At 43.4% G+C, this 14,719-nt stretch overlaps 1 protein-coding gene across 4 annotated transcripts in view; it reads right to left on the bottom strand.

Annotated features, from left to right (window-relative positions):
- Positions 1-14,719, bottom strand: part of LOC124152226 (pyruvate dehydrogenase phosphatase regulatory subunit, mitochondrial-like) — a 68,688-nt gene that overhangs the window by 14,901 nt on the left and 39,068 nt on the right. For all 4 annotated transcript variants that reach the window (XM_048380399.1, XM_048380398.1, XM_048380400.1 and 1 more), the window contains exons 3-11: positions 12,342-12,472; positions 11,205-11,286; positions 10,403-10,484; positions 9,534-9,615; positions 8,248-8,369; positions 7,074-7,188; positions 6,034-6,186; positions 4,152-4,276; positions 2,964-3,156 (exon numbers count right to left, since the gene is read on the bottom strand). In XM_048380399.1, the coding sequence (XP_048236356.1) occupies positions 2,964-3,156; positions 4,152-4,276; positions 6,034-6,186; positions 7,074-7,188; positions 8,248-8,369; positions 9,534-9,615; positions 10,403-10,484; positions 11,205-11,286; positions 12,342-12,472 (1,085 nt within the window). The remainder of the gene's footprint in view (positions 1-2,963; positions 3,157-4,151; positions 4,277-6,033; positions 6,187-7,073; positions 7,189-8,247; positions 8,370-9,533; positions 9,616-10,402; positions 10,485-11,204; positions 11,287-12,341; positions 12,473-14,719) is intronic.

The raw sequence follows: 14,719 nt of genomic DNA, 5'->3' as shown, positions 1-14,719 counted from the left end.
TAAAATAAAGTGACAATATGAATGTCATTTCAACAGTAAGCATTACAGTGCAAGATCAGAGTCGCTTCCCACCTACGTGTATTTTATCAATGGCCTACAGGTGGTATTGCTTCCACTGTGTCCGCAATCAATTGTCTTTAGATTTCTTGCTATGTTCCATGAATGATGTACATAAGTGACCAATAATGCATCTGACATGTGCGCCCAATCACGACATCCAAGTTATATGTGCACACACATTTCCCCAGTTATATTACACACATTTCCCCAGTAATATGACACACATTTCCCCAGTAATATGACACACATTTCCCAGTTATATCACACACATTTCCCCAGTTATATCACACACATTTCCCCAGTTATATCACACACATTTCCCCAGTTATATTACACACATTTCCCTAGTTATATCACACACATTTCCCAAGTAATATTACACACATTTCCCAAGAAATATTACACACATTTCCCCAGTTATATCACACACATTTCCCTAGTTATATATTACACACATTAAACCAGTTATATCACACACATTTCCCCAGTTATATCACACACATTTCCCAGTAATATTGCACACATTTCCCCAGTTATATCACACACATTTCCCTAGTTATATATTACACACATTTAACCAGTTATATCACACACATTTCTCAAGAAATATTGCACACATTTCCCCATTTAAATCACACACATCTCCCAGTTATATCACACACATCTCCCAGTTATATCACACACATCTCCCAAGTAATATTACACACATTTCCCAAGTAATATTACACACATTTCCCCAGTTATATCACACACATTTCCCTAGTTATATATTACACACATTTAACCAGTTATATCACACACATTTCCCCAGTTATATCACACACATTTCCCAGTAATATTGCATACATTTCCCCAGTTATATCACACACATTTCCCCAGTTATATATAACACACATTTCCCCAGTTATATCCCACACATTTCCCTGGTTATATATTATACACATTTCCCCAGTTATATCACACACATTTCTCAAGTAATATCACACACATTTCCCCAGTTATATCACACACATTTCCCCAGTAATACTGCACACATATCCCCAGTCATGTCACACACATTTAACCAGTTATATTACACACATTTCCCCAGTTATATCACACACAGTTCCCCAGTTATATCACACACAGTTCCCCAGTTATATCACACACCTCCCGGTTATATCACACACAGTTCCCTGGTTATATCACACACATTTCCCAGTTATATCACACACATTTCCCCAGTTATATCACACACATTTCACTAGTTATATCACACACAGTTCCCCAGTTAGATCACACACATTTTCCCTGTTATATTACACACATTTCCCAGTTATATCACACACAGTTCCCCAGTTACATCACACACATTTTCCCTGTTATATTACACACATCTCCCAGTTATATCACACACATCTCCCAGTTACATCACACACATTTCCCTAGTTATATCACACACATTTCCACAGTTGTATTACACACAATTTTACAAGTTATATCACACACAGTTCCCCATTTATATCACACACATTTCCCTAGTTATATCACACACAGTTCCCAAGTTAGATCACACACAGTTCCCCAGTTACATCACACACAGTTCCCAGTTATATCACACACAGTTCCCCAGTTATATCACACACATCTCCCAGTTATATCACACACATCTCCCAGTCAATCACACACATCTACCAGCTATATCACACACATTTCCCAGTTATATCACACACAGTTCCCCAGTTATATCACACACATTTCCCCAGTTATATCACACACAGTTCCCCAGTTATATCACACACATTTCCCCAGTTATATCACACATCTACCAGCTATATCACACACAGTTCCCCAGTTATATCACACACATTTCCCCAGTTATATCACACATCTACCAGCTATATCACACACAGTTCCCCAGTTATATCACACACATTTCCCCAGTTATATCACACACAGTTCCCCAGTTATATCACACACATTTCCCCAGTTATATCACACATCTACCAGCTATATCACACACAGTTCCCCAGTTATATCACACACATTTCCCCAGTTATATCACACATCTACCAGCTATATCACACACATTTCCCCAGTTATATCACACACATTTCCCCAGTTATATCACACATCTACCAGCTATATCACACACAGTTCCCCAGTTATATCACACACATTTCCCAGCCTGCTACAGCACTACCTATGCCCTACCCAGAGTGTACTGCTGTTCGGGCTGTGTTGGCTGTGAAGCTTTAGTAAATACAGAGAGGAAGAGATGGATTCTTTTCACAATGCGTTCAATGAATTTATTTTTAGCAATAACTATTTCCAGAAAGCCCTTCATATGCCTGCTATCTTCACACACTACAGGGTAATGAATTTTGGATTTAAAAGTCAGAAAATAAAATATCAAAAACTTTGCAAATCTGATCTTGCAGCTTTAATGCAGACAGTGCTTTCCCTTACGTTTGTCACATCCTGAAAATGCACAGAGCAGATCTATTAGCCTCAAGTTATCATTTCACAAAGCCTTGTGGTATACATAGAGTCCAATTCTCTGCTTCAGCATAATACTGGTATAACAGTTTGCAAGGAGTGGCAAGCAAAGCAGCATATGTCAGGATATGCTTGAAGCATTTTCCCTTCAAAAAAGGGTGGACATGAAATACATTATGGTACAGGTAGGCACAATTCAGTCATAAATTACATTATTTCAAAACGTGATTTGCGTTGGTAATAAACTGCCAACAACAATGGTCAAACGGGTACTGACTTATTCTTATTTGTAACTTTACCACTAAAACCTTCTGAACTGTTACAAGAATGAAGGTTCTAGGTTAAATCCCGATTGTCATGGCAGTCCTTTGTTCCCAGTAGACTATGGCTGTGTACTGCAACAATATGGAACAAGGATGTTATACCTAGGACTTCCTTGACTCGGTCTCGCAGGAACCGCTTGTTGTTATGGAGACCAGCAAAGCGTCGGACATCGTGTGCCCACAGGTCAATGCTGGGCTCCCCGTCCAGGATCCACTCTGCCATGTACTTGCCAATACCCCCAGCTCCAGCAATCCCCCGGGAGTTCATCCCTGCTGCCACGAAGTAGTTGGCAACCTGAAACATGCAGTCAACACTCGAGTCAACACGTCGGTCAACACGCCAGTCAACACGTCAGTCAACATCAACACGTCGGTCAACATCGACACGTCGGTCAACATCAACACGTTGGTCAACATCAACACGTCGGTCAACACGTCGGTCAACATGTCGGTCAACACGTCGGTCAACATGCCGGTCAACACTCCATTCAACACGCCAGTCAACACGTCGGTCAACATCAACACGCCAGTCAACATGTCGGTCAACATCAACACGCCAGTCAACACGTCGGTCAACATCAACACGCCAGTCAACACGTCGGTCAACACGCCAGTCAACACGTCGGTCAACATCAACACGTCGGTCAACATCAACACGCCAGTCAACACGTCGGTCAACATCAACACGTCGGTCAACATGTCGGTCAACACTCCATTCAACACGTCGGTCAACATCAACACGCCAGTCAACATGTCGGTCAACATCAACACGCCAGTCCACACGTCGGTCAACACTCCATTCAACACTCCATTCAACACGCCAGTCAACACGTCGGTCAACATCAACACGCCAGTCAACACGTCGGTCAACATCAACACGTCGGTCAACATGTCGGTCAACACTCCATTCAACACGTCGGTCAACATCAACACGCCAGTCAACACGTCGGTCAACATCAACACGCCAGTCAACACGTCGGTCAACATCAACACACCAGTCAACACGTCGGTCAACATCAACACGTCGGTCAACATCAACACGTCAGTCAACACATCGGTCAACATCAACACGTCGGTCAACATCAACACGCCAGTCAACACGTCGGTCAACACATCAGTCAACACGTCAATCAACACGTCAGTCAACACATCGGTCGACACGTCAGTCAACACGTCAGTCAACACGCCAGTAAACACACCAGTCAACACGTCAATCAGTAAGCCAGTCAACTTCAATACGCAAGTCAACACGCGAGTTGCACACCATGTTACAGTCAGTGTGTCCGTTACCTCAGCTGACTCTCCCAGGATCCAGTTGGAGTCGGGTGTGAAACTCTCGGGGCCATTGATCATCTGCCTCACCTCCGCTGTCTCCATGCAGGGAATCCGGTGCAGGATCTCATCCAGCAGGATCTCTACACGCAACACAGGAACACTGATGTTACATACAGGAACACAGAATACATGCCACTTGTTTATGGAAACCAACTTCTTTTATTCTTTGTACGACAGCTCAGAGCTACTTCCTGCTCCTTTATCAGGTGAATGCTTTGTAATTGCATAGAGTACCATACATATATATAAATCATGATATTTACACAACACATACTAAGCATCACCTGATGAAGGAGCAGAAGTAGCTCTGAAACAGATATCCCATCTTGTATAGAGCAATGATAGAGCATGAAATGATAGTTGACAGCTTTGATACAGGGGTGATTAGGCGTGATATTTTCACATCCCAGTTCTGCTTTTGAGACCGCCCCTGTGTATTGTTGTTGTATTTATCATGAAGTAGATGTGTTGGTATGAATTGAAAACCCCATAAGAGGGATTGGATGTTTTGTGAAGACTGCATTATTATCATTACAAGTATTTGTCACAGAGTGACGAAATATCCCCCGCCTGTACACCATACTACCAAATATGAAGACAATCCAGCGATTAGTTCTTGAGATATTGTGGCAACACCGTTTTCCAACTCCAAAAACAGATTTGCCTGCTGTGACCTTGAAAATGGGGTCAAGGTCACCAAATCTGACAGGTGTATGCAGTGTCTGTATATACACTATAGTTCCAAATATGAAGACAATCCAGCGATTAGTTCTTGAGATATCGCGGCAACACCGTTTTCTAACTCCAAAAGCAGATTTGCCTGCTGTGACCTTGACAATGGGGTCAAGGTCACCAAAACCGACTGGTGTCTGCGGTGTCTGTATATACACCATAGTTCCAAATATGAAGACAATCCAGTGTTTAGTTCTTGAGATATCGCGGCAACACTGTTTTCCAACTCCAAAAGCAGATTTGCCTGCTGTGACCTTTAAAATGGGATCAAGGTCACCAAAACCGACTGGTGTCTGCGGAGTCTGTATATATACCATAGTTCCAAATATGAAGACAATCCAGTGTTTAGTTCTTGAGATATCGCGGCAACACCGTTTTCCAACTCTAAAAGCAGATTTGTCTGCTGTGACCTTGAAAATGGGATCAAGGTCACCAAAACCGACTGGTGTCTGCGGAGTCTGTATATACACCATAGTTCCAAATATGAAGACAATCCAGTGTTTAGTTCTTGAGATATCGCGGCAACACTGTTTTCCAACTCTAAAGCAGATTTGTCTGCTGTGACCTTGAAAATGGGATCAAGGTCACCAAAACCGACTGGTGTCTGCGGAGTCTGTATATACACCATAGTTCCAAATATGAAGACAATCCAGTGTTTAGTTCTTGAGATATCGCGGCAACACCGTTTTCCAACTCCAAAAGCAGATATGCCTGCTGTGACCTTGAAAATGGGGTCAAGGTCACCAAAACCGACTGGTGTCTGCGGAGTCTGTATATACACCATAGGTCCAAATATGAAGACAATCCAGTGTTTAGTTCTTGAGATATCGCGGCAACAAACAGGTGGGACGTACGGACGGTCGTGAATACTATATCCCCCGCTTCGCGCTTTCGCGCGGCGGGGGATAATAATGGAGTCACGTGCACATATGTCTATAGTCCGTTTTAGACTGCCATCATTGGACTTAGAATAAATCTGAATCTGAGTGATGCATCAATTTGGAGAGATGGTATTTCAGTCCCAGTATAGTGACATATAGACATGATAGAGTGGGGTGTTGGATTGTAGATTAAATCATTATTCCTGTGGATGGGAGCTACTCACGGAAGTGGTCCCAATCCTCCGGCAGCAGCTGGAACTCAAACTTGTCTGGGATACCGTGAGTGAACACAGGCTTGGCCACCGGCTCGAACCCCCCGGCCAGAATCCCCCCATTCCACTCCCGGAAGTAGGTGTAGCCGTCATAGTCCCGAATAACTGAAACAGGGAAGACTCGATGCAGACACAGACATACCAGCAGGGGTAGTGGCAACAGGTATCTCATGAAGGAGTACTGCCCTAGTTTCAAAACATCACGGTCAATTACAAGGAAAAAACAAAACAAACTGTGACCCACAAGGAGAAAAGGCAGTTTATGGATGCTAGGAATTGTGCTAAGACGTCATACAGATGTTGGACGTCAACTTACATGAGTGAAGATTGATATGTGTGATGTCATGTATCTCTGTCATAAATAGGAATTGAAGCTTGTGTAATGCTGTAGTTTTATAATTTAATGAAAAGTCAAAATGTGATGTTTCACCCATAAGGTCCCTTATCTCATGGTTGGTCACATTCGTGTTTCAGGAAACGTTTTTAATTCAGCAATTCAAAACTACTAGATATATTGTGGTTGGGCTTCTGTTTATAAGCCAATAGTAGTGTTTACAGAGCAACAATCAAGTTTTCATGTATGGTATTGTGTAAGGTATCGTGACCTTACTATCGACATATACGAACCTGGCATGTCGTTGGGAACGCCTTCAATAGGCTTGGTGGCGATGTAGTGACCTTACTATCGAGATATACGTACCTGGTATGTCATTGGGAACGCCTTCAATAGGCTTGGTGACAGTGTAGTGACCTTACTATCAAGATATACGTACCTGGCATGTCGTTGGGTACGCCTTCAATAGGCTTGGTGACAGTGTAGTGACCTTACTATCAAGATATACGTACCTGGCATGTCGTTGGGTACGCCTTCAATAGGCTTGGTGACAGTGTAGTGACCTTACTATCGAGATATATGTACCTGGTATGTCATTGGGAACGCCTTCAATAGGCTTGGTGACAGTGTAGTGACCTTACTATTGAGATATACGTACCTGGCATGTCGTTGGGTACGCCTTCAATAGGCTTGGTGACGATGTAGTAGTGTTCACAGGAGTGCAGGGGGACCTTCACCTCCGGGGACGACTTCTTGCCAACCTCGCGAGCCCACTGCAGCAGACACCAGTCATCATTTAGTTCCTACTCACAACCTGCTGAGGATTCAGCAGCAGCAGCATCCTCACTGGATGTTCACAGCACCTGGTGATGCTAGCTGCTAAATTTACAATAAGTCTGTATGGCTTGTCGGTCTCTGCATCTGCACCTTATGGGGGCTGATGGGTAGCCTGCTGGTTGAAGTGTTCGCTTGTCACGCCGAAGACCTTGGTTCGATTCCCGACATATGTTTGAAGCCCAATTCTGGTGTCCCCCGCCGCGATATTGCTGGACTATTGCTATGTACGCGGCATAAAACCAAACACACTCACTTACTCACTCTGCACCTTGTGATCACACATGATCACTATGACATGTTTCTAACACAAACCAATCAAATGGAAATTCTGAATTTCAGGTTGGTTGGATTGAAATGAATAATAATATACTGTTGTTTTGGCTGTTTGTTCATAATACTTGAGCAATAACATGTTTATACAAATCTCCTGCCAGCTTGGTGGGGAAATATTGTAATAACTCTTATGTGCTGAGTGAGTGAGTGAGTGAGTGAGTGAGTGAGTGAGTGAGTGAGTGAGTGAGTGAGTGAGTGAGTGAGTGAGTGAGTGAGTGAGTGAGTGAGTGAGTGAGTGAGTGAGTGAGTGAGTGAGTGAGTGAGTGAGTGAGTGAGTGAGTGAGTGAGTGAGTGAGTGAGTGAGTGAGTGAGTGAGTGAGTGAGTGAGTGAGTGAGTGAGTGAGTGAGTGAGTGAGTGAGTGAGTGAGTGAGTGAGTGAGTGAGTGAGTGAGTGAGTGAGTGAGTGAGTGAGTGAGTGAGTGAGTGAGTGAGTGAGTGAGTGAGTGAGTGAGTGAGTGAGTGAGTGAGTGAGTGAGTGAGTGAGTGAGTGAGTGAGTGAGTGAGTGAGTGAGTGAGTGAGTGAGTGAGTGAGTGAGTGAGTGAGTGAGTGAGTGAGTGAGTGAGTGAGTGAGTGAGTGAGTGAGTGAGTGAGTGAGTGAGTGAGTGAGTGAGTGAGTGAGTGAGTGAGTGAGTGAGTGAGTGAGTGAGTCCACACCACCTACCTGTCCTCCACAGTTCACGAAGTATTCACAGTTGATTGTGCCAAGGGATGTTTCCACAGCATAGACTTGATCATTCTTGGTGAGAATTCTGTCAAGTTGCACACCCTCCAGCACCCTCACACCTGGAACACAACACCAGGGTACTGAAGCTCACCTTCCTACAGGACCCTACATTGTACACAAATATACCTGATCAATCAACCACATGACCGTGACGATTGTCCAGACAACAACATATGTTGCACACAATAAAGATAATATCATCCACTGGTTTATTTCCCTGACTCAAACATATATCTGTTAATAAACAAATTATTAAAAAAGAATATCTTTTTTTAAATATTGGTTGCCATGATACAGCTGGAATATTGCTAATTGTGCTATAAACAATAGAAAAAAACTATTTGGATAAAATTCCTTTATATTTCCAAGCTTCTAAACAGGCTACACATTATCATACTGCTCTAGGTATTGTTCTGGCTCGGTCATATTGTTTCAGGTATTGTTCTGGCTAGGTCATACTGCTCTAGGTATTGTTCTAGCTGGGTCATACTGCTCTAGGTATTGTTCTAGCTGGGTCATACTGCTCTAGGTATTGTTCTAACTGGGTCATACTGCTCTAGGTATTGTTCTAGCTGGATCATACTGCTCTAGGTATTGTTCTAGCTGGGTCATACTGCTCTAGGTATTGTTCTAGCTGGGTCAAACTGCTCTAGGTATTGTTCTAGCTGGGTCAAACTGCTCTAGGTATTGTTCTAGCTGGGTCATACTGCTCTAGGTATTGTTCTAACTGGGTCATACTGCTCTAGGTATTGTTCTAGCTGGGTCATACTGCTCTAGGTATTGTTCTAGCTGGGTCATACTGCTCTAGGTATTGTTCTAGCTGGGTCATACAGCTCTAGGTATTGTTCTAGCTGGGTCATACTGCTCTAGGTATTGTTCTAGCTGGGTCATACTGCTCTAGGTATTGTTCTAGTGAGGTCATGTCAGGAGCAATAATGGTGAATGAGGCTTGGGTTCACATGTTGATCAGTGAACTTGAACCTGCATGACCAGTAGAGATGGAGTAGGACAAATATTACAGGGTTCAAAGTTACCATAAGTCTGATAGTCTTAGACTAGCAATTTTTGAGGACTAGTGACATTTCCATGACAACTACGACTTTTACCATGAGGTAGATGGCAACTGTGTAGCAGATCATTATTGTAGACTAGCAAACATGCTGAAAATAAACATTAATTTCTAACTCTGTAAACATTGTGTCTCAGTTTAAACTGTCACCAACCTTTCTGTTTTGCCAGTCCACTCATCACCATGGCAACATCTGGGGCTGTGGTGACGCCATCTTCTGGGATGTACAAGCCTCCCTACACAGAACCAGCCACTAGTTACTTCACCTTGCATGGCTAACATTCTATACATCACACTAAGTGATGTTCTACTGGTTACCTGAAAACCTTCAGTTAGTTAAACTGGGATGCAGTGTTATAAATTGGCACTAGTCCCATAGTCCTTGCCAAACTGCATAGTTAAGCTATCATAAGGACTAGTAGAAATTTGCTATTTTAAGGGTTTTGCTATATGCTATCATTATAAGAACTCGTGGACGAAAAATGTTAGTTTCTAGTGCTAGAGATAATTTCTGGATATCTATTTATCATAAACCTGTCATTAAACATCCAGAATTAGTGTGGTAACTGCATCTTGTAGGCTTCATCGGGAAGAAATTGCCGCCACATGGACCGTGAGGGGATGCAGACATTTGGTGTCGATGGGATCATTATAGGTACCAATCTTGGCCAGCAGGTGGCGTCTTAGCTGACTTGGTCAGCACATCCTGGTGTACAATGAGTTTGAGACCTGAGAAGATCCGGGTTAGAATAGGTCTTCAGCAACCCATGCTTGCCATAAGAGGCGACTAAGGGGATCAGGTTGTGAGGCTAGCTGACTTGGTTGATGCATGTCATCGTATCCCAATAGGGTAGATTGATGCTCATGATGTAAATCACTGGATTGTCTGGTCCAGACTCGATTATTTACAGACCGCCATCATACAGCTGGAATATTGTTCAGAGCGGCATTAAACAACAAACAAACAAACAAACAATGAGTTGAACTCCCTTAGAGGAGTTGAAATTACAAGGAAGATCTCACCACTAAGTCATCATGGCGGACAAGAGGGTTGAGGTCGCTGATCTCTGATGGGCTCACAATGTGGGATTCCACTCCACCGTATCTGTTCAGGGAGAAAATGAGTGTCATGGCTATTTTATTATACTCCGATACAATATCTCTCTGCGTGAACATCTGACAACCAATCAACAGAAGGTGGTTTCAGATGGCCCTGAGTGATCTCCCCAATCTAAATGAAGGATCTGTTAGGGAGTGGGGGTTTGGATTCTGGAGCTTTTCAGACATTAACTTTTTGAAACAAATTGGTTTCATTTCTTCACCACCTTGTTGCTATTTATAAAAGAAAACCAACACAGAACATGGTCCATGGGAGTAGGAGACATGGTGCTTAATCAATACAGACAGGTATCGTATTGAAAAAAATATGTGATTTTAATAAGATAGTATTAAAGAAGGATGGGAAGTAAAAGCAACAAAACCCTTTCCATATTCATAGGAAATCTTTGCCAAAAGCAGAGTCGTTGTACGATTCCGACTGTATTATAAGCATGTGTTTATGAATCACTATCAAATAGTGATGACACCAGGTGTTCACACAAAGGTTAGTGCATCTTGCCCCATCAGTGGCACCCGTCACAAACACATACAAAGGCAAGTCAATTGTTCACCTGTATTAACACAGGAACATATGGTACAAGTCAAAATAGGGAATTGCAACGGACATAAATGTTGTCACTGATGCATCAGTTTGGAAATGTCCTCTAAACAAGATGTTTGGTGATCAGCCTTCCGACATGGTCAGGTTGCCGGCAGTCCATCTCACCTGCTGGTAGCTTGTTTCCGCCGCAGGTCTGTCATTCGGTCTTTGGTCCGAGCCAGGGAGATGCTGCCACACTGTTTCCATCCTGCAGGAAACACAAGCAGGTTACCATGGTAACAGCATGTACAGTGAGGCACAATCTTCTATTTAGTGTCTTCCAGTGTTTGATGCTGACCAAAATGTGTCTGGCCTCCATGGTCTAGTGGGGGTTCTATCGAAAGACATGTCATTCCAATTGATGTTAAAAGATGAGACTTGTTGTTACCCTGCCTGGTGTTCGGCATTAAGGGGCTAAAACAAGGACTGGTTAGCTGGGAGTCAGGAATATTGTGTCTGAGTGGGTTATTCATGTTAAAATGTGGCATGGTATCTCAGTGGGCTAGCACCATAAAATCGGCATTAGTCCGGACTAGTACAAGCAGACACTCGCACTCACACACGCACGCACGCATGTCGCTATATAAGTAGGGCTGGGATGATACACCAACTGTGCGATCCAATACGTATCACAATACCTTGCTCACAATCCGATACTTATCACAATACTTGTATGTGCTCGTATCTATAGTGCATAGCCCATATTTTTCAAAGACAGGATGGCCAAATACCTGGCACAGTAATGATTAACTGTTGGCAGTGTCAAGTATGAAAATATTTACTTTTTCACTACTAATTAGTGTTTGGTGTAACATTTATTAAAGAATACATTTAAGGTAAGAATCAATACTTTTTACTTTGTGTGCAACTGTGATCGATAGAGCAGTATCGATCTGGGGTAGAATAGGTCTTCAGGAACCTATGCTTGCCGTAAGAGGCGACTACGCCTGTCGTAAGAGACGGGTCAGGTGTTCAGGCTTGCTGACTTGGTTGATGCATGTCAACGTATCCCAATTGTGTGGATCGATGCTCATGATGTCAATGACGGGATTGCCTGGTCCAGACTGGATTATTTACAGACCGCCATCATATAGCTGGAATATTGCTGAGTCCAGCGTTAAACAACAAACAAACACACAAAACTTGTACTGGGAAGTGAAATATCGGGATCCACCAATGCATCAGTGTATCGTCCCACCACTATATATGAGTGCAATAATCTTGGACGTGACGTTAATCCCCACTTAACATCACCCTACTTACCCATGCCATGACCCTCGGCCTCCAACTTCCTGTACAGACTCCGGCTGTAGTTGACCAACTTGGTGTCCGTCACGCTGGACCGAACACAGCCAATCAGACCCACCGAGTGCCATGTTGTTCCACATGTCAATCTGTGCACACAATAATGGGTATTGTATCTGAATATTTACCATCATCATTAATAAATGGGAAAGTGAAGTGTCAAATTCATTAGATTTCTATACAAAGTCATATTGAAATGTTTTGCATCAAGTCTAACGAAATCATTCATTGAATCAAGGAACAGGGTGCCAACATTATAACTTATAAAAGGGTTCTTTATTCTTCTTGATCATGTTGATTACCAAAAGCATGACCCTCCTTCAATAAATGAAAAGTGGCAGTCGTCATTCCTGCTGCCCACTCCTCCTACTTACTTTACCACTACTGAGTTGTCTCCCCTTGTTAGAATTTATCGTCAGCAACCAAATGGAGGCAACTTAATGGATAGTCAGACTCGGTGACTTTGTTGATTGCGTTTCATTGTACCCCTATGGCAAAGACCATCACTGGTTTGTCTGGTTTCCAAACACACACTACACACACACACTAAACACACACTACACACACACACACACTAAACACACACTACACACACACACACACACACACACACACACACACACACACACACACACACACACACACACACACACACACTACACACACGCACGCACGCGCGCGCACACGCACACACACACACACACTACACACACTACACACACACACATGCACAGACAGACACACACACTGTGAAGAATGCTTCTAACAACATTCCTATCACTTGCGAGGCCTCAAGAAGAAACCCAGTCTACACGCACACTGTTATCCCAGACGTGAAGACAGCTAGATAAAGCAACGCTTCTAACAACGTTCCTATCGCTTGCGAGGCCTCAAGAACAAACCCAGTCTACACGCACACTGTTATCCCAGACGTGAAGACAGCTAGATAAAGCAACGCTTCTAACAACGTTCCTATCACTTGCGAGGCCTCAAGAAGAAACCCAGTCTACACAAACACTGATATCCCAGACGTGAAGACAGCTAGATAAAGCAACGCTTCTAACAACGTTCCTATCACTAGCAAGGCCTCAAGAAGAAACCCAGTCTACACACACACTGTTATCCCAGACGTGAAGACACCTAGATAAAGCAACGCTTCTAACAACGTTCCTATCACTTGCGAGGCCTCAAGAAGAAACCCAGTCTACACACACACTGTTATCCCAGACGTGAAGACAGCTAGATAAAGCAACCCTTCTAACAACGTTCCTATCACTTGAGAGGCCTCAAGAAGAAACCCAGTCTACACACACACTGTTATCCCAGACGTGAAGACAGCTAGATAAAGCAACGCTTCTAACAACGTTCCTATCACTTGCGAGGCCTCAAGAAGAAACCCAGTCTACACACACACTGTTATCCCAGACGTGAAGACAGCTAGATAAAGCAACGCTTCTAACAACGTTCCTATCACTTGCGAGGCCTCAAGAACAAACCCAGTCTACACACACACTGTTATCCCAGACGTGAAGACAGCTAGATAAAGCAACGCTTCTAACAACGTTCCTATCACTTGCGAGGCCTCAAGAACAAACCCAGTCTACACACACACTGTTATCCCAGACGTGAAGACAGCTAGATAAAGCAACGCTTCTAACAACGTTCCTATCACTTGCGAGGCCTCAAGAACAAACCCAGTCTACACACACACTGTTATCCCAGACTTGAAGACAGCTAGATAAAGCAACGCTTCTAACAACGTTCCTATCACTTGCGAGGCCTCAAGAAGAAACCCAGTCTACACACACACTGTTATCCCAGACGTGAAGACAGCTAGATAAAGCAACGCTTCTAACAACGTTCCTATCACTTGTGAGGCCTCAAGAAGAAACCCAGTCTACACACACACTGTTATCCCAGACGTGAAGACAGCTAGATAAAGCAACGCTTCTAACAACGTTCCTATCACTTGCGAGGCCTCAAGAACAAACCCAGTCTACACACACACTGTTATCCCAGACGTGAAGACAGCTAGATAAAGCAACGCTTCTAACAACGTTCCTATCACTTGCGAGGCCTCAAGAACAAACCCAGTCTACACACACACTGTTATCCCAGACGTGAAGACAGCTAGATAAAGCAACGCTTCTAACAACGTTCCTATCACTTGCGAGGCCTCAAGAACAAACCCAGTCTACACACACACTGTTATCCCAGATGTGAAGACAGCTAGATAAAGCAACGCTTCTAACAACGTTCCTATCACTTGTGAGGCCTCAAGAAGAAACCCAGTCATTGTAAACACCGCGAACACAACAGCCTCATGTACCCAATGG

The sequence above is a fragment of the Haliotis rufescens genome, unplaced genomic scaffold (assembly GCF_023055435.1).
Source record: "Haliotis rufescens isolate VD_foot unplaced genomic scaffold, xgHalRufe1.0.p SCAF_30, whole genome shotgun sequence".
Taxonomy (NCBI): domain Eukaryota; kingdom Metazoa; phylum Mollusca; class Gastropoda; order Lepetellida; family Haliotidae; genus Haliotis; species Haliotis rufescens.
Note: the sequence above shows the minus strand (reverse complement) of the source record. Positions and strands in the feature narration are given on the sequence as shown.